The sequence below is a fragment of the Bos mutus genome, chromosome 4, assembly GCF_027580195.1.
Source record: "Bos mutus isolate GX-2022 chromosome 4, NWIPB_WYAK_1.1, whole genome shotgun sequence".
Classification (NCBI taxonomy): Eukaryota; Metazoa; Chordata; class Mammalia; order Artiodactyla; family Bovidae; genus Bos; species Bos mutus.
This window is the reverse complement of record NC_091620.1, coordinates 28,444,653-28,470,054: the sequence shown is the minus strand read 5'-3', so window position 1 is coordinate 28,470,054 and position 25,402 is coordinate 28,444,653. Positions and strand designations below refer to the sequence as shown.

Here is a 25,402-nt window from a genome sequence, read left to right as displayed (position 1 = left end):
GCTACTAGGACTCCATTAAAAACTAGAAGTGAGGAGTAGATGGGTGTTCATAATTCTAGGATATTTGTCGAAAAGCAGAGCTCTATTCATCATACTTCTGCCCCTGCAAACTCCAGCCCTCTGATTGGAAAGACTTCATTCTTGCTTCTCTTGCATGGAGGACACCAGTGGCAGGATATGAAAAAGACCAGGGTAATAGCCAAGGAAATTTAGAAATCTCAGCAGTGGCCACAGGACTGGAAATGGTCAGTTTTCATTCCAATCCCAAAGAAAGGCAATGCCAAATAATGCTCAAACTACCGCACAATTGCACTCATCTCACACGCTAGTAAAGTAATGCTCAAAATTCTCCAAGCCAGGCTTCAGCAATACGTGAAACACGAACTTCCAGATGTTCAAGCTGGTTTTAGAAAAGGCAGAGGAACCAGAGATCAAATTGCCAACATCCACTGGATCATCAAAAAAGCAAGAGAGTTCCAGAAAAACATCTATTTCTGCTTTATTGACTATGCCAAAGCCTTTGACTGTGTGGATCACAATAAACTGTGGAAAATTCTGAAAGATATGGGAATACCAGACCGCCTGACCTGCCTCTTGAGAAACCTATATGCAGGTCAGGAAGCAACAGTTAGAACTGGACATGGAACAACAGACTGGTTCCAAATAGTAAAAGGAGTACATCAAAGCTGTATATTGTCACCTTGCTTATTTAACTTCTATGTAGAGTACATCAAGAGAAACGCCGGGCTGGAAGAAGCACAAGCTGGAAGCAAGATTGCCGGGAGAAATATCAATAACCTCAGGTATGCAGATGACACCACACTTATGGCAGAAAGTGAAGAAAACTAAAAGGCCTCTTGATGAAAGTGAAAGAGGAGAGTGAAAAGGTTGGCTTAAAGCTCAACATTCAGAAAACGAAGATCCTGGCATCTGGTCCCATCACTTCATGGGAAATAGATGGGGAAACAGTGGAAACAGTGTCAGACTTTATATTTTTTGGCTCCAAAATCACTGCAGATGGTGATTGCAGCCATGAAATTAAAAGACGCTTACTCCTTGGAAGGAAAGTTATGACCAACCTAGATAGCATATTCAAAAGCAGAGACATTACTTTGCCAACATAGGTCCATCTATTCAAGGTTATGGTTTTTCCTGTGGTCATGTATGGATGTGAGAGTTGGACTGTGAAGAAAGCAGAGCAACAAAGAATTGATGCTTTTGAACTGTGGTGTTGGAGAAGACTCTTGAGAGTCCCTTGGACTGCAAGGAGATCCAACCAGTCCATTCTAAAGGAGATCAGCCCTGGGATTTCTTTGGAAGGAATGATGCTAAAGCTGAAACTCCAGTACTTTGGCCACCTCATGCGTGGAGTTGACTCATTGGAAAAGACTCTGATGCTGGGAGGGATTGGGGGCAGGAGGAGAAGGGGACGACAGAGGATGAGATGGCTGGATGGCATCACCGACTTGATGGACATGAGTTTGAGTGAACTCTGGGAGTTGGTGATGGACAGGGAGGCCTGGCGTGCTGCAATTCATGGGGTTGCAAAGAGTTCGGACACGCCTGAGCAACTGAACTGAATTGAAGCCAAGGAGAACTAGGAGATATGCATGGAGGCAAGATACATTACCCATGGCTTTTCATCTTTTGTGACAATCTTGAAAAGCCAATTTGCCCTTTTTGCATAATATGCTACAAAAAAGAGAGAATAAACACCCCCAGAGATAACAAATACCTATGTGATGAAAGGAAGAAATCACAGATTCAGATTGTTTGTGGAACCGCTTGATAGAGGACTGTGAACTGAAGGCTACAACACATTTATTCGCACTTATCCTCCGTATCATCTTATTCAATCCAGCCTCAGAGTTGCACACAAATATTAAAGAAAGACTAATGAAAACAGAGTCTATCTCAGAACTCTTCTACTAACTTGGATTATCTTAATATGATTTTAGGTGCATGTGTATGTGTGTGTGTGTGTGTGTGTGTGTGTGTGTGTATGAGCACGTGCTTAGTAGTGTCAAACTCTTCTCAACACCATGGACTGTATCCTGCCAGGCTCCTCTGTCCATGAAATTTTCCAGGCTAGAATAAGGGAATAGGTTGCCATTTCCTCCTCCAGGGATCTCCCGACCCAACTCTTTGGTCTCCTATACTGTCAGGTGGACTCTGCCAACTGCACCATCTAGGAAGCCCTTATTATTCAGACACTACAAATGCAATGTTAGAAGTTAGGGGGAAACAATAAAATATAACTTAGAAAAATTATTCAAAACCTAAAAATAGGTAAAAGATGTTAAAGGGGATTTTTCCAATATAGTGCTCCGTTTGAATTTCTATCAACATGGTTATTTTACAACTCTGTAAATATAGGGGTTAATTTGTCTTTTTTTTAGTAGATTCAAGTAATGTCTGTCCAGTGGAACAGACGACCTCTAAGTTTACAGTTTACCTAGTTTTATATCTTATCCCGATATATCCCAGTGCATGCATGTTAAGTCACTTCAGTAATGTCTGACTCTTTGTGACCCTATGGACTGTAGTCTGCCAGGCTGCTTTGTCCATGGAATTTTCCAGGCAAGAATACTGGAATGGCCATTTCCTTCTCCAGGGGATCTTCCCAACCCAGGGATCGAAACTGTGTCTCTTGCATCTCTTGCATCTGCAGGTGAGCTCTTTACCACTAGCACCACCTGGGAATCCCCTGATTTATCCCAATATCTAATTACAAATATTAAAAATATATATATGTATTTATCATTAGCTTCTCATCTTCTCTTTGTAGTCATTTTTAACATATTACCAGTTTCCTAATTAATAAGTGGATTGAATAATATCCTTAACTTATTCCTTTTGCCTCCTTATGAAAGTTATATTTTTTAACTCTTTCAGAATTATACTTTACCATTCTGATAATTTTCATGAGCTCTCTTCATTAGCTGTCTGATAATTTTCATTAGATCATCCTATGTTCTAGTGAACTTACCTAATGGAACTTAGTTCATTGGTGGTGGTGGTGGTTGTTCAGTCATTAAATTGCATCCGACTCTTTTGCCACTCTATGGACTGTAGCCTACCCGCCTTCTCTCTTCATGGGATTCCCCAGGCAAGAATACTGTTCATTGGTAAATAATCTTACTTGCTTACTTCAAAGCCTGATACATCACATTGATCTTTTGCCTTTCCTGTTTTCTATAATCACATCATTCCTACCTCCCATCCAAGATATTGCATGGCCTATTCTTTTTAATAGGTCCCAATCCATTCTCGGCCTTCATACCTTTGTAACAAGTAATTTTTCAAAGTTAACTTTGCTAAAACTACTTAATTAGGCATTACACAGTTAGAAAAATAAATATTTAATGGGTCAAATTTCCTTTCTTCTATCCTTATCACTCTGCAGACAGCTAAAATATAGTACGAGGCTTTACAACACACTGAGTCCAACAGTAAAAAAATATTCTTAATATCCCAATGAAGGGTTAAATTAAATAAAAAATAATGGCACTCATAAGTCATAGCATCATTAAAGGTTATGCTACAAAAAGTTTTGTAAGGAATAAACTGAAATAGAACATAGACAGTGGAATTTTTTTTTTAACAATTGTTCTTTTTGCTACTATAATATGATATTTTCCAAGAATGACAGCAAGCTTCTGAACAGTCATAGACTTCATTTCTTCTTAAGGAAATCTTTTCTTCTAGCTATGATCAAATGTTTCTTCATTATTCATATGTCTATTAAAAGGGAACAATAATAAAAGCAAAAAGGAGCATTTCTAAAGATTATTTTGTATGATTAGAATATTCTATAATTTGGTATTATTTCTTATTCATCCTTTCATGCCACCTAATTGTTATTTTTAGTAATTTTTTTCTAAAAGATAGATGAAATACTCACGTTAAAGGGAATTAAATAAATGAAATGAGAAAAATTGGTAATGTTGCATAATAGAGTTTAAGAATGGCATTTCTTCCACTTACTGACTGAATAAAATATCACTGTTGGCTGACATAATTTAGAAAATTGTTATTCTCCACTGTCATTGGTAAATAATAGAGAATATAGAGTCAAAGGGGAAGGAAATAAAATGACACAAACTTCTGTTCTTAGTGAGATTTCCTGTAATATGGTATTTACTTTAAAAAAGTAAAATCCTGTTCTTCTAAGATGATAAATTTTCTGTGAAAATTTCTGATAAACACCAAAAATTAAGCTCAATCATTTAGCTCCCTATTCATGTCCCAGTGGTCACCCCTCGAATTTAAATTTATGATAAGTTTTCCTTAAAAATAAAATTAGTCTGTGCCAGCTCAACCATCACGGATTCAGATGCCTTTAAATATGAGCAAGTATAAGCTAATTTTTTTTTTAATTGAGGTCAGATTTGGTTGGCCCAAGGTCACACTAATATGTTGCTTATTGTCTACAAGTGACATTTGCCGACTATTACCTAGGCTACATTTTTAGCATTCCCTCTGGCATGCTGAGATTAGATGTGACATTTCCTGGCCAGAATAAAACACAAGGTCGATTCTAAAGAATATAATACGATATTATTTCCATGCAACTTTGCATTTGCTTATCTGTAGTACACAGGCAGTTCGTTTTAAAGCATGGGACTTGAGAACGACTACTAGGCACACGCTAAATCCTTTCCTTACAGGATGTCTCCCCGCACTGTCCCAGCATCTATCTCCTGAGCCCTCTGCAGAGTCCCTGAGAAAACAACTACAGTGGAGGTCAAAACGTTCCAGCTCCTACTATAAGAGGGTGAAGGAGTTTATCCTCCCATTGCCTGGGGAGATGATAGTTTCATCAGGAAGAAAATTTCCCACTGAGATAATGTTATACAAGATAATTGGCATATGTAAATCTATGGAAACTATTATTCAACTCCATTATGAGCTAAATAAAAATTTGTAGAACACCAAAGAATTATCAATTATTTACAAAAGTACTAAGGGAAGACAACCCATTAGTAAGTTTGTAACTGGAAAAACAATTTGGAAATGTCATGAATTTGGCTTAATGTTTTATTTTTCTTCCTAAAGCCTTAAAAGGAAAAAGTCATCATCATAATAAAAACCTACCGTTGGTCCAGGTTTGCTCTCATAATCACTCTGTTGCATCCACTTACCCTGACTAGAGTCAATTATTAAACGAAAATATAAATATATACTTGAATTTTGCTCCCTGAATGAAATACAAGGCTTGCAAAATTCAAGCATTTTTTTCCTTAGCCAAACGTTTGTGTACTTACTAGTTTAAAAAATTGTGAAAATGGATAGTAATCTCCAATACAAAGAAAACTGTCCATTTAAAAATTAAAATATGATCATAATTAATTTTCTTGGTTAGCTATTGATACTGAGCTACATGGTACAATAAAATGTAGTTATGAGTTTATTTTGTTTTAAACTAGATCTTATCTAGAAAGGCACACCTAGAGATGGGTTTACAATCCTGATTACAGGATTGTATTTATCAGTAATTCAGATTATCTGAAAACTTGAAAATAATACTCTCTCTTGATTTACATATTATCTACAAGCAACAGATACTATAACAAGAGGCCAATAAGTACCCATTTCCTTCTGTATGCAGCTCTCTGAGTTGGGATCTAGGAAATGTTACTCTGTGTTGAAGGTGCCTGAACTACTCTACTTCAACCCTCTATATTAAATAAAGTGACTGTCAATATCCTAGTTGAAGCTACAGAGCACAGATAGCTCTTTATAAGGAGTGCAATGAGCCATCCAAGCTAACTCAGCAGAGAGAACATTTACTAATAAAATGATCTTAGAGACCCATTGACTTGATGGATGTCTGGGACTGTGTAGGTAAGAGGCACCCATGATAAAAATGGTAGCAGATTTGAAGCCTTTAACAGGGCCTTTTAGCCATCCTAGCATGGTTTATTAGCATGACACAGGCTCCCTGTTTTCTCTCTCTTTAATGATACTGTTCTACGAACCAATGAATGTTTTCATTTGGAAAATAAGAAATATTGACATGTTATCTGAACTGTGGTTTCTTTAGTGATGCCAAGGGAATAAATATGTTAATTCTGTGCTTTGAGGAATGTATTCGGTAAGGGTCATTACTTCATTGATTTCATTGGACACCAGGTCCAGTTGAGAAAAAGTTAATATTATACACCTTGGACTATTTCATTATGCAAAAGTTTGACTTAGAAAATGGAGAATTTCAGTGATACTTGGATATACTTTTAGATGATGACTTTCAGGTTACATTCTCACAAGTCATGTTTAATGTTTAACTCATTTGTTAATTATGATACCTGAAGCAATTGATGTCAAACTACTGCATGATTCTTCAGAAAAGAGGCAATTACTATGAAAAACTACCACATAAATCTTGAAATAGTCACAAAGTCTTACACAAATAATTCTTTTTGATATAGAAATAAAAAACAATCTTCTTCACATATAAAGAAATGTACAAAAACACATTCCTCGAGGAAGAGTATTTTCTTGGCACATCAGGGCTTTTACAGCAGGAGTTAAATAACAGCAGAAGTGCCAACTGGAAAGAGTTTCCCCTGGCTTTAAAACTGGAACAAAACAACTCTCAACATTTGCAAAACATTCCTTTATTATTAGAAATAAATTATTTGTATAAAAAATTGCATGCGTCAACCATTGCATTTATTTTTAGCACAACCCAGGGCTTCAATCCAGTCAGCCATTACAAGAAACAGACTCATTGTCTTATACAAGTTGAACAATGTGGGATAGGAACGGGAGTTCTCACAATCACAGAAAAATACTTACAAGAATAACATCAGACAAGGTTTATTTCATATTTCAACAGCATTTGTTTTTGTTTTTGTTTTTTTCACAAGCTAACATTAGTTTCCTTTTGTGATTTTTTTTTTTTTAACTGCTCATGAATAAGCAATACTTTAGCTTGACACTCATTGGTTGTATTGTATAAAACGGGTTTCTTCACTCCCTATTATTAATACTTTTGGCTTGTGGCTACTTTTTGTTCCTTACAAGATTGACTATTGATTTGATTGATTGTAGTCTACAGAGATCTCCAGGAGTGAGTGTTGGTGGTGTCACGTTCATTGTTTAAGATCGCAGACCACATTTCTTCATATTGTATCATTTCCCTGTTTCAGATTGAATGATTGCTGTAGCTGATATATGTTGTCTTGGTGGAGGAAGCTGTTAAGACAAATTAAGACAAATTATAGTACAGGATAATACATCAGTTTGTTAAAATGATCTTAAAATTCAAATCTTACAGTGACTTTTTATACATGGTCTTTACAACATATTATTTTAAACCGCATGGTAGGAATTCAACAGCTGTAGAAAAAGAAGAATTTTTGATCTGTGAAACCCTAGTCTCATTTATAATATACACATATAGCAGAAAACTAAAAATATGAACACCTTGCTATTTAATAAAGTTAGGTGAAATTCTATTTAATGTGTGTTTTGATTAACAGAGATTTACGGTGTAAAAAAATGCAAGAACAGATCAATTCTGTATCCTGCAAAATAAAAAATATATATATATTTTTTTATAATCCACATTAAAGACATCAATTTTTTGAGCCTGCTTGATGACCAAAAAAGGGTCAGTCATTATAATTGGCTTCCCTGGTAGCTCAGATGGTAAAGCATCTGCCTACAATGCAGGAGACCTGGGTTCCATCCCTTGGTTGGGAAGATCCCCTGGAGAAGGAAATGGCAACCCCCTCCAGTATTCTTGCCTGGAAAATCCCATGGACTGAGGATCCTGGTAGGCTACAGTCCTTGGGGTCACAAAGAGTCGGACACTACTGAGCGACTTCACTTCACTTCATTATAATTAGTCATGCTTTGAGAGTGAATATATCTTTTATTTAAATATAATACTTTTAAACTCTAAAAATGAATGCACTAAAATGTATTGCCAACACATATTTACGGTCTGGTTTCATCAAAAGGATACAAATGGAGATGTTTAAAAAATAAAGACTTGAAGAAGCAAATGAATATTTAATTTTTCTGGTACCAGCTTACTGTGAAATAAAACCCATTATTGTAAGATTATTAAATAGGTATGAACAAGAAAATATTCTAAGTCAAATTGATATTCATACTTAAATTTTCAGAAATACAAGTCTAAATCCAGATAATTCCTTTGTGTTTTTGAAAGCTGTGATGGAATAAATCTCTGTTCTAAAATTCAAATGTGATGTTCTATTTTTCAGTGGAATTCTGGAATGAATAAGAAAAAAGAAGAAAAAATGCTAAACATATATGTTTCACTTTGTTGTTTAGTCACTAAATTGTGTCTGATTCCTTTGTGACCCCCGTGGATTGTAGCCCACCAGGCTTCTCTGTCCATGGGATTTCCCAGGCAAAAATATTGGAGTAGGTTGCCATTTCCTTCGCCAGGGTATCTTCCTAACTCAGGGATCAAACCCTCATGTCTTGAATTGGCAGGCAAATTCCTTACCATGGAGCCACCAGGGAAGCCTATGTATTTCACTACATAAATCCAATCCACAGTGAAACACATTTTATTTTTTTTTAGAGAATGATTTACTTTTGAACACTGAATAAGAAAATTGTAAAGTTCCTTCTTTGAAATAATGGGTGATTAGACTCATTCCATTTTAGTGTACATGAACTCTGGTAATTGACCAGATAATTTTTTATCAGAGACCAGCATTACCTAAAGACCACAATCAGTAAAATTAAAGCAAGTAGCCCAGGATGTGCTAGTTGTAGATGTTTTTGCTATTTTTATTTCCTTGACTATTATGAGCTTCATGCTAAAAACAGGTGGGACATATCTGCATATCTTTCTATATTGCTCACATTAGGTTATTATTGACATGCAATTGAAAGGAAGTAGATCTTAGACTTGGTTTCAAATTGCATCCTCTTCTCTCCAAAATGAGTGCAAAAACATCACTAAACCAGGTTACAGGGCCTCAGTTTCGTCACTGGTCCACAATCCATAACATTGGGTTTTTGTGAGGACAGAGGCAGGGGAGATTTGTGGGGGAACAGCAGTTTTCTTAGAGAATCAATATGGAATGCTTTACTTTCTATTTACCCTTCTAAAAGCTAGGGTGTCTGCTCCATTTGGTTTGGTGTAAAATAGGACAGTGATTTTTATGGTCTTTATTTCATTTTTAACTTTTTTTCTTTCTTGTTTGTATAATGCTATCGTATCCTTCTAAATATTTTCTAAGAAAATAAAATCTATACTTCAGCTATGCTTTTGAAAGATTTTCATATGGTCTTTGTTGATAAGATGAAGAAAAATTATGAGTTAAAAAAAACAGCCCTGAAAGAAAAATACTCAACTTTTTGCCATATTCAGTATGTCTATACATGTAAGAAATATTTATCAGATTTGAAGATAGGTAGAAAGAAAAATTATGGAGGTAACAGAAGAACAATAACAAAAAGATCTTGACGAAGATGATATTCAGATGTTACTCTTCAAGGATCATTCCAACTTTAAGACTCTAAACCTCTTTAGAAATTCATGTTTTATTTTTTAGACTCTTAGAAGTGACCTCCAGAAAAAGATGGTAGAATTCTACTGAGAACTATAATTTACAAAAGGAAAGTAATCATAATTTTTTTGATTAGAAAAGGGATGTAAGGCTCTGAACACTTCTGAATTTTAAGTCTTATCTTTTTTATTATTCAGAGACCAATCTAGACTTTGTGGGCCAGATCACTAGGTAAAATGATATTGCACACAATAAAGCAAGTCATGTGAATGTTTTTTGCAAGTCAGTGCATATAAGGGCTTCCCAGGTAGCTGCTGCTGCTGCTGCTAAGTCGCTTCAGTCGTGTCCAACTCTGCAACCCATAGACGGCAGCCCACCAGGCTCCCCCGTCCCTGGGATTCTCCAGGCAAGAATACTGGAGTGAGTTGCCATTTCCTCCTCCAATGCATGAAAGTGAAAAGTCAAGTGAAGTCGCTCAGTCGTGTCCGATTCTTAGCGACCTCATGGACTGCAGCCTACCAGGTGGCAGTAGTGGTAAAGAGCATGCCTGCCAATGCAATACAGGTTCCATCTCTGGATCTGGACGATCCCTTGGAGAAGGAAATGGCAACCCACTCCAGTATTCTTGCCTGGGAAATCTCATGAACAGAGGAGCCTTGCGGGCTACAGTTCATGGGGTTGTTAAATGTTGGACACGACTGAAGTGACTTAGCACATAGGTACGCACATAAGTGCATATAAGGGTTACGTTAGGACTTCCTTGGAAGTCCAGTGGTTAAGACTCTGAGCTCCCAGTGCAGGGTGCATGAGTTCCATCCCTGGTCAGGGAACTAAGTCCCACACAGGGATTTGGCACTGCATGGCCAAAAAAAAAAAAATTCTGTTTATAACATTCTATAGTCTATTAAGTGTGTAATAATAGTGTGTCTAAAAACATAATGCACATACCTTAATTACACAAAAATATTGCTAAAAAATGCTAACCATCATCCAACAATGCAAGTTTGACACAAAATGCTCAGTTTTTGAAAAAAAAAAAAAATTCAGTATCTGGGAAACACAATCAAGTGAAGCTCAATAGAAGGAGGTATGTCTGCAGATTTTCATAACAGCAGTGGTACTTTTGCCTTCATTCCAGAAGTGTTACAGAACACAAAGGATTCAGAGATATACATATGAGCTAATGCAATACTTCTGATGATGTATATGCTTTGTGAAAATCAGGTTTGAATGCAGCAACAATGAATTTCCTGTGCACACACACTGGGTTTATAAGCCAGAGAAAGTGGATCTACCTCCAACAGCAGCTGTTCTCATGAATTATGCATGAACAGAGCTTAAGGACTATCATGTTACAACATTTGTTAATTGGGCACCGTTGATAAAATTCATATATATCAACTTTGTTCCTAAGTCTCTTTTCAGAAGAAGTTTTATGAAACAACACTTGACCTTTTTACTTGTGAAATGTAGTATTCTGCAAATTCAATCATTAACATGGACTTGTTTGGTGTACTTTCCAGCTTCACATTCCTTTTATTTATTCTGTGTACCTTTAGAAGCTGTAAAACCTTATATGTATGATCAGAATTTCAGGCATTAACAAGTCATCTTTAAGATGAAATGGCTTAAGTACGAGGATTTGTAGAGATCTATCAATTTGAAGAAAAAATGTTGCATGTATATCATAAATACACAGCTAATTTGAAAAAAATTCCAACTGTAGAACAGTAGCCATAATTATCAAAATCCTTCACGTATTAAAAATAGAGATGCTAAAACAATAGTTCTAGAATTTTGTCTTCTCTTTTCTACGACCCCCAGCCCAATTTATATTTTCAAGACAGCAATGATACATCTACTTTTATACAGTGATTTATAGTTTACAAAACACTATCCTGTATGTCATTGTCATGTCATGGTGGTGAGGGTGATTTATCAAAAGTCTGATAGCAGAAAGTATGAGAATGCAGCAGCATGGACACAGTCCCAGTGAATTAACCAGCCTGGCACTGATTGAGAATGGGCTCCCTCAGTTTTGCAAGGAGGTTTTTCAAATCCAAGGAGGTACAGAGAATTTAATGGCAAAAGTTTTTTTCAGTTTTCAATTATACTTCCAAAGACATAAAATGTTCTTATAGAAGAAGAATATTGCATTTAAGCTCTTCAAGTTTTTGGTAGTTTTAGAGAGTTTGTGATTTTGGAAGACTTTTGACTCCATTCAAACATGTGGCAGACGGGATAGGCATCCACGGGGTCCATGGTCGCTAGTCATCTAAGTAAGCAAAGGTTAATAGTGGTTACAGGGAGTAAGATGGAAGAAGGATGTGTGGAGATTTCCTACACTCTTTTTTGAATGTCTGAACTGTAATCACTTTATCTGAGCCTAATTTATTCAACCCAAATTACTCCTGTAAAAGATGAAAACTACAAAGTACAGTTTAACCTTCTTTGAGGTCATAATTGACTTTATCTTGATTCACCTTATCTTGGCTTTCTTTCACCTTCCAAAAGTGAGCATTCAACTCCTCCAGAATATTATAGGATTACCTACCGGAGAGGCTCCACTTTTGTAATCTTTCATTCTTATTTCAGAAGAAATAGGGAAATGTACTCATGCTATTAAATTTCCATTTCAGCGTCAATAGAAAATAATAGAAGGAAAACAAAATGTGTTAGACTTATTTCTATGACATGGAATTAGCCTTTATCAACACCAGAAATTTTCCCTTCAGAGAACCAATTATTTTTTAAAGGGGTAGAAAATGTTGATTATTTTTTTCCTTACTATGTTCCAGAGGTAAATCTAGTGAGAGGGTAACAGGCAGGAAGGCCAGGGGTCTCCAAATGGAAGAAATAGCCTGCAAGTGTCAGACATCTTTATCTCTCTTAAGCGGCAGGAGGAAACAAACTAGCAATATTTTTTCCTTCTCTACACAAATTTAAAGGGAGGTTTCTCTTAAAATACTGTGTTGCCATAATGACACCTGGTTTCGCCTGAAGTTAGCTGTTTTTGAGCCTAGAGATAACCAATGCCTTTTTCTTATGAAAATGTTCATCTTAAGCTATGCTAATGTGCTATGCCTTTACCCCAAACTCTGTCTCCAAGTCGGTTCCGCCTCTTGGCCCAGAACCTACTTGACAAACCAGTATGTTATACTCAGATATTGTTCCCCTAATCTATGTAAATGAAACTATTTGTATGGTGGTCTGCCCTTCTTCAAGATTCAAGTTAATCGTTTTATGGCCCAGGATAAACCATTTGGTGCCAAGATTATCCCAAAATGCATCTTATGGGTGAGGGGCCTGGTGCCATTCTGAATTTTAAGACATTCCTTTCTTTCATTAACAGACTGCTAGTGACTATATAACATCCAGCTGAAGACTAGCAGGGGAGGGTACTCTTTCTACCCCCTTCTGATGCCTATGTCAGAAGCTTTCTCTATCTCCTTTATACTTTAATAAAACTTTATTACACAAAAGCTCTGAGCGATCAAGCCTCATCTCTGGCCCCGGATTGAATTCTTCTCCTCCGGGGGCCAAGAATCCCGGTGTATTTGCGTGATTCAACAACAACCTTTCACTAGGATATCTGATATTTACTTCACTGTTTATTTGCTTGTTTCCATTTGCAACCACATTATATAAAGTTCTTTGGATTGCTGTTAAAAACCAAGTGCATCTATAGACTCTGGTGAGTCATATGAGATGTGCCAGTGTTCAAACTGTATCACTGGCCAACAGTAGTTTATTGACATTCTTCAATAGGTAATAACTTCCTGCACTGATGCTTTCAAGGCAAGCACACCAAATTCTGCCCTCAAGTCACAAGCATTCTACTCTGATAGAATGCCTTTAAGAGTAGTTTTAGTACATCCTCTGCTAAGTGCCCAAATAGCTCCACTATTAGTCAATTCCCTACCTATAATCAGAGGTGGTTTTAACAATTGGATACCAAACCAATCCTTATTGTGCCTTCTCTTGTACTTTTTTAAGGGTTCACATTTGCAGAAGGGTGAATAGATATACAGGTAAATTTGATATTCATGAACTGAAGGTCATCTTCCTAGAGGATCTGGCCAATCATTCCAAGAAGTCTGATAGTAATTGAAGTCAGTAAGTTTAATTAATACATGCTTATTTACTAAGGATAGTTCTGCATATAGGGCATCAAAGTAGACAGTGTTGTAGATTAAGTTGTTATAATAATTGAATCAGCTAAAATCAACTCAATCATCCCTTTATTTTATGTCAAATGTACAAAGAATAGGAGATATAGCCTCCTGGAAGAATCTGAGAGAGAGAATATGTGTGTGTGTGTGTGTGTGTGTGTGTGTGTGTGTGTATGTATGCGCTCACTGTATTCAACTTTCTGGTATTTTGCAATACATACTTTCAATTTGCTGTTCTTCAATAGATACCAAGATGGACTTGAATAGTTCAGTTAAACTCTACTGGATTAGTTTGGTAATAGTGTATTATTATGTGCTTCTTCAGAGATGAATATAGAGACGAGGAAGATAGGTGAGGGAAGGAAAAGTGGAGGGGTGGTTGTAGCAAGAGTCCTATTTTCAGGGTCATGAGGCTTTCAGAGAAGAACTCTATCTGAATATATATTAAGAATTAGAGAGATCAATGAAAGCCAAAGAAGGGGATCACTTTGGGGAAACAAATATAAACTATGACTGAACCTAACATGTTGGCTAACCAGTTTTCTCCTTTCCCTAAATACATAAATAGCATATTTTCTACTTGTGGAAGGGGCTTCCCTGATGGCTTGGTGGGTCAAGAATCTGCATGGAAAGCAGGAGACACAGGTTTGATCCCTAGGTTGGGAAGATCCCCTGGAGGAGGGCATGGAAACCCGCTCCAGCATTCTTGCCTAGAGAATCCCATGGACAGAGGAGCCTGGCAGGCTACAGTTCATGGGGTCACAAAGAGTTGAAAACAACTGAAGCAACTTAGCATACACACATGCTATTTGTGTAAGATCTTTGGTAACTTGCTCCATAAATACTAGTTAACTGCTAATTCTATGAAGAGCAACCCATATTGAACTAACAACAATTGGAGAATGAATACTAAAGGATAATTTTATAAATGGAGCCTAGTTCCAATCTTCAAGCTCTGTGATGCTTCACAAGAGAGACTTGAGCATCACCCTTTTTTAAAGAGAATTTGTGTCTATGTTCATGCTCTGGAGAGGAGCCACTTGCACTGAAATCCTTTGGTTCTAACCAAATGGTTCTAACCACTGTGATGGTCTCATGGTGTGTGGATACCACCATGCCCTTGGAACCATGTTGTACAGTCCCCAAGACCAGTAGAAGAATGTTCAACGTACATCTATCAGGAAGTGCTCCCGCTCTTGACCATCGGAAAGTCTACGGATGACTTACTGTTGGTTTCAAGACTCTCACAGAGTTCGCTTTTCACCTCGCCATTTGGTCTATCATTGCCTTTTTGGATCAGTTTGCTTTGCATGGTGGCAGCGGTCACCACAGCCTTGAAGCTCCTCTTGCGTTTTTGCACGTTCTGCTCTGGATGAAAAATTATAATATAAACCTTGGGCATATACAGCATGCCTAGAGACACCGAAGCACTTAAACTCATGGAGACAGTGAGTGTTGTTGTCTGGATGTACATCTGAGGAAGGAAAAAAACAAAAGGAATCAATGTTGGTAAGCCTGATCTAAGGTACAGCAAATAACACAACCATTTTCTGAAATTATTCCAAATTCTCTTCTAAAAGGTCCTTATTAAAATTACCCTTACTTATAGTCAAACATTCCTTTATCCCTACCCACAGACGTGGATAAAGTTGTATTATTGATAAAGTCCAGTTCCTTAAAACAGACCAAAAAATAAGTAGGCTGATGGAGCTTAATTTCCTGCTTAGATTGTAATTAACCATATATAAGGAAGGGAACAAAACTAGTCTAGCAAAAAACTAACACGTTATGTCACACAAACCTTCTTCAGGGGGGTATCCCAGGGTCAAACAATAAACTTAACCTAGAAGGTAAATTATATACAGTAGAAATAGAGTGGGAGTGAAATAGTCCATAACATCACTATTTCACACCATTGCTTGAATAATGCTAGTGTTCGCATCTACACATAATGACTTAAGTCGAGCTTCCAAACCTGATAAATCACAAGCATGCCATAAGGGCTGGATTTTTTTAACAGCCTTTCCCACCCAAGGATAATTCTGAGGGGGTTCTAGATGACAGCATCAGATCCAAATATGCGTGGGTGCTTTTAGAAAATAACAAAAGACTTCCTCCTTCCAAGATTGAAATATACCCTTTGGGGATGGGTCCTGACATCTGCATTTTGAGAATTCTCCCTGTGTGTTCATTTTTTATCCTTATTTCACTGAAATTGACTGCTCTGGTGCTTACAAAGAGAAGGCCCTCTGGAAGATTTTTCTTCCTGCAATCTAGAGGTTAATGAGCTGAAAAAGTCAAGCATAAAATCATTGCTTTTGGCTTTTTCATTTTGTTATGAAAACAGACATGATAATATTTTAATCCTTTCTCTTCCCCAGTATTATTGAGGTATAATCAAAAAATAGAAATTCTATATATTTAAGTATAGAACTTGATATTTTGCTGAACATATTATGAAATTATCTCAATCAAGTTAATTAATGTATCCATTACAGTTACCATTTTCTTTCTTTCATTCATTTTTTTTTTTTAATTTGACTACATCAGATCTTAGTTGCAGCTCAGAGGCTCTTCACTGCAGTACATGGCTGTGGTTGCCAACAACATGTGGGATATTAGTTCCATAACCAGGGATCGAACCCATATCCCCCTCATTGAAAGTCAGATTCTTAACCACTGGATCACCAGAGAAGATTTTTATTCATTCTTTTTATTTTATTTTACTTTTTGGTGAGAATGTTTAAGCAAATTTCTTAGCAAATTTCAAGTGTATGCAATTCAGTAATTTTACTATTGTCACATATTCATCTTGCAGTACTGGAAGTTCATGCGTTTTGAACAGTATCTCCCCAGTTCCCCTTCCCCCTGCCCTTGGCAACCACAGTTCTGCTCTCTGCTTCTATGAGTCTGCCTATTTAAAATATTTTTTAAATATTTAGGCTGTTTTAGAGCCAACTAACTGGAAAAGACCCTGATGCTGGAAAGATTGAGGGTAGGAGGAAAAGGGGGCAAAAAAGGATGAGATGGTTGAATGGCATCATTGACTCAATGACCTGAGTTTGAGCAAACACCAGGAGAGAGTGAAAGACAGAGATGCCTGGTGTGCTGCAGCCCACGGGGTTGCCAAGAATTGGATGCAGCTGAGTGACTGAACAACAATTTTAGATTCCACATGTGAGTGAAATCATGTGGCATTTGTCTTTCAGTATCTGGGTGATTTCCCTTAGAATAATGTCCTCCAGGTTCATCCATGTTGCCACAAATGTCAAGATTTCTTATTTTTTTTTTGAGAGTCAGTAATATTCTATTATATGAATATATCACATCTTTAAAAATAAAAACCTCTGATTTACTAACATTTTTCATTGCCTGAGCTCAAAAGATAATTTTTCCCAAATAAGTTGGAATACTGAGGCTACAAAGTAGCCATGTTTTCAGATTATGAAGAGATCCCTTTATCATTTACATATCTGTTCACCTGTAATGATACCTCTAACATAAAGTTGTCAGATTGCATCTGGTAATCCCCAGGACCCAAACAAATTGTGTCCTTTTTAATAAAGGCTCAAAATACATATGCCTTCAAGGATAAATACTTGAGTCAACCTGTGGCTGCTTTTTTCTAGGGGAGACTGTTTCTATTAACAGATGACAAAGCCTTGAATAAGACACTGTCCAACCTGTGAAGAGAACTTCAGACACCACTAAAGAGGCTGTCCTTATCAGAGAAATCATATCCTGTGGATTACTGAGTTTAAGTTCAGTTTATCTACCACTAAAGCTGCTCTTTGCTTAAAACCCTATCATGAGTGTGGGAACACTCATCAAGTAGGGATATTTAGGATTGGCTTGTTTCAAAGTTCACCTCCTCCAGGAAGTCTTCCATGATAAATCTTATCTTAATTATATTGTCCTTATTTTACTTCTAAGCACTAATGCATTGAAAAATAAATACAGTGGAGCACTTGCTAACATGTAACTATGTAACTATAGTCATTTATGTAAACTTTGTAATAATTCATATAAAACATACAACTAGAGTATAAACTTCCTTAGGATCTGTAATCCACATTTTTACTTACATATCTCTAAAAATTACATAATAATTACTTAGATACCACTCATAATACAGAAATTACATAATAATTACACAATAATTATGTAATAATAATAAGAAATTACATAATAATTATATACATAATGTAATTACATAATAATTACTTGAGAAGGAAATGGCAAGCTACTCCAGTATTCTTGCCTAGAGAATCCCATGGACAGGGGAGCCTGATGGGTTATAGTCCATGGGGTCGCAAAGAGTCAAGACATGACTTAGCAACTAAACAACAATAATTACTTAGATACCACTCATTATTTTCAAGTATATGAAGATCTTCAAGAACCCCTTGATTTATACAAATAATATAAAATATGTTTTCTATGCATTCCACTGTGTGAAATGGACATTGAGATTGATGACGTTTTAAATGAGAAACACAAAATAATGAGATGTGAATCCAGATTATGTAGGTTGGGCTATGCAGTGCATGCTAAGTCACTTCAGTCATGTCCTACTGCTTGTGACCCCATGGACTGCAGCCCACCAGGCTCCTCTGTAAGTGGGATTCGTAGGCAAGAATACTGGAGTGGGTGGCCAGCCTCAATAGAGGCATCATGAAAATACATCCCTCAGCAAAGTGATAAATTACTACACGTCATGACCTCTTAGGCTCAGTTCAGTTCAGTTGCTCAGTCGTGTCCAACTCTTTGCGACATCATGGACTGCAGAACTCCAGGCTTCCCTCTCCATCACCAACTCCAGGAGCTTACTCAAACTCATGTCCATTGAGTTAGTGATGCCATCCAACCATCTCATCCTCTGTCATCCTCTTCTCCTCCTACCTTCAATCTTGACCAGCATCAGGGTCTTTTCCAATGAGTCGGTTCTCAGGTGGCCGAAGTACTGGAGCTTCAGCTTCAGCATCAGTCCTTCCAATGAATTGATTGGTTGGATCTCCTTGCAGTCCAAGGGACCCTCAAGAGTCTTATCCAACACCACAGTTCAAAAGCATCAATTCTTTGGTGCTCAACTTCCTTTAGAGTCCAACTCTCACATTCATACATGACTACTGGAAAAACCATTGCTTTGACTAGGCTACCCGCCAACAAGTGAAAACCCATATTATATTTGAGAGAACTATACAGTGGAAGTGAGAAATAGATTTAAGGGACTAGACTCATAGACAGAGTGCCTGATGAACTATGGATAGAGGTTCATGGCATTGTACAGGAGACAGGAATCAAGACCATCCCCAAGAAAAAGAAATGCAAAAAAGCAAAATGGCTGTCTGAGGAGGCATTACAAATAGCTGTGAAAAGAAGGGAAGTGAAAAGCAAAGGAGAAAAAGAAAGATATACCCATATGAATGCAGAATATACCCATATGAATGCAGAGTTTCCAAAGAATAGCAAGGAGAAATAAGAACGCCTTCCTCAGTGATCAGTGCAAAGAAATAGAGGAAAATAATAGAATGGGAAAGACTAGAGATCTCTTTAAGAAAATTAGAGATACCAAGGAAACATTTCATACAAAGATGCTCAATAAAGGACATAAATGTTAGCAACCTAATAGAAGCAGAAGATATTAAGAAGAGGTGGCAAGAATACACAGAAGAACTGTACAAAAAAGATCTTCATGACCCAGATAATTACAATCGTGTGATCACTCACCTAGAGTCAGACATCCTGGAATGTGAAGTCAAATGGGCCTTAGGAAGCATCACTATGAACAAGCTAGTAGAGGTGATGGAATTCCAGTTGAGCTATTTCAAACCCTGAAAGATATGCTGTGAAAGTGCTGCACTCAATATGCCAGCAAATTTGGAGAACTCAGCAGTGGCCACAGGACTGGAAAAGATCAGTTTTCATTCCAATCCCAAAGAAAGGCAATGCCAAAGAATGCTCAAACTATGGCACAATTGCACTCATCTCACATTCTAGTAAAGTAGTGCTTAAAATTCTCCAAGCCAGGCTTCAGCAATACATGAACCATTAACTTCCAGAGGTGCAAGCTGGATTTAGAAAAGGCAGAGGGACAAGAGATCAAATTGCCAACATCCGTTGGGTCATCGAAAAAGCAAGAGAGTTCCAGAAAAACATCTATTTCTGCTTTATTGACTATACCAAAGCCTTTGCTGTGTGAATCACAATAAACTGTGGAAAATTCTCAAAGTGATGGCAATACCAGACCACCTGACCTGCCTCTTGAGAAACCTGTATACAAGTCAGGAAGCAACAGTCAGAATTGGACATGTAACAACAGACTTGTTCCAAATAGGAAAAGGAGTATGTCAAGGCTGTATATTGTCACCCTGCTTATTTAACTTATATGCAGAGTATATCATGAGAAACGCTGGGCTGGAGGAAGCACAAGCTGGAATCAAGATTGCTGGGAGAAATATCAACACCCTCAGATATGCAGATGACACCATCCTTATGACAGAAAGTGAAGAAGAACTAAAGAGCCTCTTGATGAAAATGAAAGAAGAGAGTGAAAAAGTTGGCTTAAACTCAACATTCAGAAAACGAAGATCATGGCATCCAGCCATCACTTCATGGCAAATAGATGAGGAAACAGTGGAAACAGTGGTTGACTTTATTTTTCTGGGCTCCAAAATCACTGCAGATGATGATTGCAGCCATGAAATTAAAAGATGCTTACTCCTTGGAAGGGAAGTTATGACTAACCTAGATAGCATAGTGAAAAGCAGAGACATTACTTTGTCAACAAAGGTCCATCTAGTCAAGGCTATGGTTTTTCCAGTGGTCATGTATGGATGTGAGAGTTGGACTATAAAGAAAGCTGACCATCGAAGAACTGATGTTTTGTATTGGAGAAGACTCTTGAGAGTCCCTTGGACTGCAAGGAGATCCAACCAGTCCATCATAAAGGAAATCAGTCCTGAATATTTATTGGAAGGACTAATGCTGAAGCTGAAACTCCAGTACTTTGGCCACCTGATGCAAAGAGCTATTTCATTTGAAAAGACCCTGATGCTGGGAAAGATTGAGGGCAGGAGGAGAACGGGATGGCAGAGGATGAGATGGTTGGATGGCGTTACCAACTCTATGGACACGGGTTTGGGTGGACTCTGGGAGTTGGTAATGGACAGGGAGGCCTGGCGTGCTGCAGTTCATGGGGTCACAAAGAGTCGGACAGGACTGAGTGACTGAACTAAAAAAGATCTACTACAATTAAGAAAGTGAAAATGAAGTCGCTCAGTCGTGTCCTACTCTTTGTGACCCCATGGACTGTAGCCTATCATGCTCCTCCATCTATGGGATTTTCCAGGCAAGAGTGTTGGAGTGGATTGCCATTTCCTTCTCCAGGGGATCTTCCTGACCCAGGAATCAAACCCGGGTCTCCCGCATTGCAGGCAGACGCTTTATCGTCTGAGCCACCAGGGAAGCCCACTACAATTAAGAAGGTCCTGTTAAAATGTGACAATGTGCTTTTAAACCACTTAAACCTCCCTAAGATATGCCACCTACTTTTAGGCAACTTATGAATACTCATAAGCTTCTCTTGCATTGGTTAGTCCTCTTTGGATTCCTACTTATTCTCCTGCTAGTATTGCTTCAGAAAGGCTATGCAGAAAATGGGCTGCACAGAAAGGATACAAAGAAAAAATAAAGCCAAATTCAAACTACAGATATAAATATTTCAAAGTCTCTCAAATAGGTAACCATCAATTTTATCCAAGTCAGACGCAGCCAAGTCAATTTAACTTAAAAAAGAAACAAATCCAAACATAAATACCTCCAGAGATGAAACAGCCATGAAACAATAGGAACATCTGCATTGATTATGCTCCTGCTCAGTTGCTAAGTTGTGTTCAACTTTTTTGGGACCCCATGGACTGCAGTCTGCAAGTCTTCTCTGTGCATGGGATTTTCCAGGCAAGACTATTGGAGTGGGTTGCTATTTCCTCCTCCAGAGGATCTTCTCCACCCAGGGATCAAACCTGCGTCTCCTACATTGGCTGGTGGGGTTATTACCAGTAAGCCACCAGGGAAGCCCACTACATTGATTACTAGGATTCTTTTTATAAGTCTTAATCTGCTGGTCTTTTAAAAACATATAATACTAGACCAAACAATCATAAACACCTTTCTAGTTTGAAAGTCTTATAAATTTTATCTGCTACCCTAAATATACATGATAAATTTCTTCCCCTTTTCAGAATAATTTCTGTAATATATAGTAAATTTTATTTTGCTAAATATTAAGCATGAAGTAGATTCTGAAATGCTGATTTCCACATAAATGCATTACTGTAGTCTGTCCTTTCAGCAAGCCAACTCAAGAGAAGATATAATAAAATAGAATTAGGCCAAATAGTACTATGCTTAGTGTTTCAAGCTCTCCTTTAGTCACTATGCTTACAAATTATGCCATAATGCTGACCTTACTTATGTGCTCTCTTATAACAGCTTATGAAAATTTTAATGTGTTTACTACACAAAAAGCATTTATACCAAAATCATACCCTAAAATCTAAAACCATTGGCCAAGTCTTTGTTAACAGGATTTTGGACTGTGAGCAGACTGAGTTTTTGAACTTCATATTTGAATATGTAATGAAATGAAAATGTATATATATTATAACCTCAGTGAAAGCAAAATAAGCAAAGAAATAAAATGCCACCACCTACTGTCATTCTAGAGATGCTAACGTCTTAGCACCATGGAAGATAGGACTTTAGTATCTCCCATATTTTGGAAGAAATGGAAAGATTACATTAAAGGATTGATGTTTCCAAAAACCTCCTGGATTTCTTTTATACCTGTTGAATAGTCTAATTATTTGAGTCATGTAAGGAAGGAACATGATCAAGCAGACCTAAAATTGAATTCCAGCACCAGCGCTTATGATTTATAATTTTTTTAAGATATAGAGATTTACAGAGAAACTCCACAGTTGCCTTGTGGGTGGTAAAATTTTCCCTAGTCGACCCACGAGGTGACAATAAAACATCCCTGGCAATTGAACAGTTGTGAGATCTTGTTTTCCTCCCTAACCTTTAATTTCTTACCTATGAAATGGAGGAAATTAACACTTTTCTCATAGAAGGATTATAGGTAGAATGGCATGATTGTAGTTTAGTCGCTAAGTAGTGTCTGACTCTTGCCCGCCAGGCTCCTCTGCCCATGGGATTTTCCAGGTGAGAATATTGGAATGGGTTTCCATTTCCTTCTCCAGGGGATCTTCCCAACCCAAAGATCGAACTCATGTCTCCTGCTTGGCAGGCAGATTCTTTATTACTGAGCCACCAAAATGGAGAAAAATAGTACTTTTTCACAGAAAGGTTACAGATGAAATGACATAATTTTTATAAAATGACTCAAAGGCACAAAAGCGTAGTAGCTCAACAAAGAATATTTGCCCTACAACTTTGACTCTAAAAGGCTGCCAACAAAGCATACTTCCAGGAATATAGAAGAAGAGAGTGGTCTATGAGTCAGTCATCCAGAGTAGACAGTTTAATGAAGAGCTGACAGCCGTGCTCCGACTATATGATATAAAGGAAAGTGCTTCTGGAATCGTACTTCAAAGTAGGCAGAACAAAATTTTGCCTCAAAGTCAACTCCTATTTGCTGAAAGGGAGTAGAATAGTGTACTGGCTTTCTATATCAAAGTTACAACTCACCAGAATATCCTAACTATATTAGGAGGGAACTATATTTAACTTCCTATAACCAACATAAATCCATTGAGAAATGCTGACAGTGGTACTGGATATGTTAATGTAACCTTCTTCTTTCCATCCTTCTTTTATGCCCCACCTTCTGCCCCCTATTACTCCAAGATACTAGTACTTGGAGGAAGGGGAGTGTCTTTTCTATTATGTCCACTGATAGCCTGTCACGACCCTCTGCCTCTATGACTCCTGGACATTTTGAATCTCAAACCATCAGATGCACTGAAACAGATTTAAATGATGTCTAGCTAAGTCAGGGAGGAGATGGCACAATAGAGCATATTAACATGACATCTTTTCTGGGACCTATTACAGGATTCTTCTTCATTCTCTGCTGGAGTCATATGTGCACATCCAGGGTCTCCTCAGTGTAGGTCATGACCTGGAATCACTAAAGACTACAGGAAGAGTAAGGAGGGAAGAGATTATATTCCTTCAGGAGACAGGTCAGCTTTCAACCGTTTCAACCAGCTGCCTGCACACAGAACTCCACAGATATCCAAGCTGGTAAGTTTTCAACTCCTAAGCACCTAAGGTAACCTATTATGAAATCTAACACCCCAAATGGGTTTGTGCCATTTGATAAGAAACAGATTATTTATTTCTCAATATTTCTGCCTTGCCCTGGATGGTTTCACTTCACTTTCTGCCAGCCAGCCAGGTCCTATTTGGCTGCCTCACACACAGTCTGACCAGTGAGAAAGCTACATTTACATTTAAAGCCTGCCTTTCTCTACCCCTGTTATCTACTCCCTCATCTGTGTGCCCACCAAAGTGACACCTGTATTCATAAATGATTTTTCTTCTGCTTTTCAGAAGGGCTTTGGTCAGTGGACTAAAATAATCTCCTTAATTACTAGAAGTGATTAAAACAATTTTATTTAAAGATAGACAAGTTTATAGAGAAACTCTGGAGTTGTCTTGTGGGTGATAAAAGCCTCAAATCAACCTAGCATGCAACAATCCAAGCTAATCAAAACTCTCCTAACAACTGGACATAGCAGACACCGGGGCAATGACCCAGTTCTTTGGGCTGACCCTGAGTACTGATGAACCATCCCAAGTCCATATTAATCATTTGATCATTGTTTCTGTTTCATTTAGTTCAAATACCTTGCTGGCATCTCCTTCTAAGTCAGTTCTGAGAGATCCTCCTTATTCTCTCTAACACAACTAACATAATTACCTTGAGGTATCACAGGCCTCGGGGTTTCCCAGGTAATGGGAATGACCCAGGCTCAGTGGTGATGAATATGCCTGCTAATGCGGAAGACAACAGGTTCAATCCCTGGGAGGGGAAGACCCCCTGGAGGAGGAAATGGTAACCCACTCCAGTATTCTTGCTGGAAAAATCCATGGACAGAGAAGCCTGGTGGATATAGTCCATGGGGTCACAAAGAGTCAGACATGACTGAGCATGCATGCATCCCAGACCTCAGTCCTTGGATATTTATCTCTATCTGTCTGTCTGTCTCTGTCTGTCTGTCTATCTATCTATCTATCTATCTATTGGACCAGCTTTCCAGGTGTACTGTCTGTTCTCAGACTCCTTCACTAGGAAAGACATCATGTTAAGTCACTTCAGTTGTGTCTGACTCTTTGGGACCCCATAGAATGTAACCCACCAGGTTCCTCTGTCCATGGGATTCTCCAGGCAAGAAGGTTGTAGTGGATTGCCATTCCCTTCTCCGGGGATCTCCCCAACCAGGAATCAAACCCACGTCTCTTATATTTCCTGCACTGGCAGCCTGGTTCTTTACCACGGGTGCCACCTGGGAAAGACATCATAATTGGTTTAATGTTCTTCTCCCCTCATTCATTCTTGCCCCACCATTCTGGCCTCTTGGCTAATCTTAAAACACATCAAGCATGCTTCTGCTTTGAGCCTTTTAAATTTGATGCCTGCCCCTTTACTTCCTTCAGGAAGTGTTCCTTTCTGAACTGTTCTTTCTCAATGAATCCTTTCCT

The 25,402-nt window shown here is 37.8% G+C and overlaps 1 protein-coding gene across 3 annotated transcripts in view; it reads right to left on the bottom strand.

Annotated features, from left to right (window-relative positions):
• Positions 1-6,521: 6,521 nt before the first annotated feature.
• GRM8 (glutamate metabotropic receptor 8) overlaps positions 6,522-25,402 on the bottom strand; it is an 851,777-nt gene continuing 832,896 nt past the window's right edge. For 2 of the 3 annotated variants that reach the window (XM_070369278.1, XM_070369281.1), the window contains exons 10-11: positions 14,900-15,146; positions 6,527-7,200 (exon numbers count right to left, since the gene is read on the bottom strand). In XM_070369278.1, coding sequence (XP_070225379.1) covers positions 7,151-7,200; positions 14,900-15,146 — 297 coding nt within the window. In that variant the 3' untranslated portion in view covers positions 6,527-7,150. Of the gene's footprint in view, positions 7,201-14,844; positions 15,147-25,402 lie in introns of all 3 variants that reach the window. The other variant, XM_070369279.1, reaches the window with a different exon arrangement.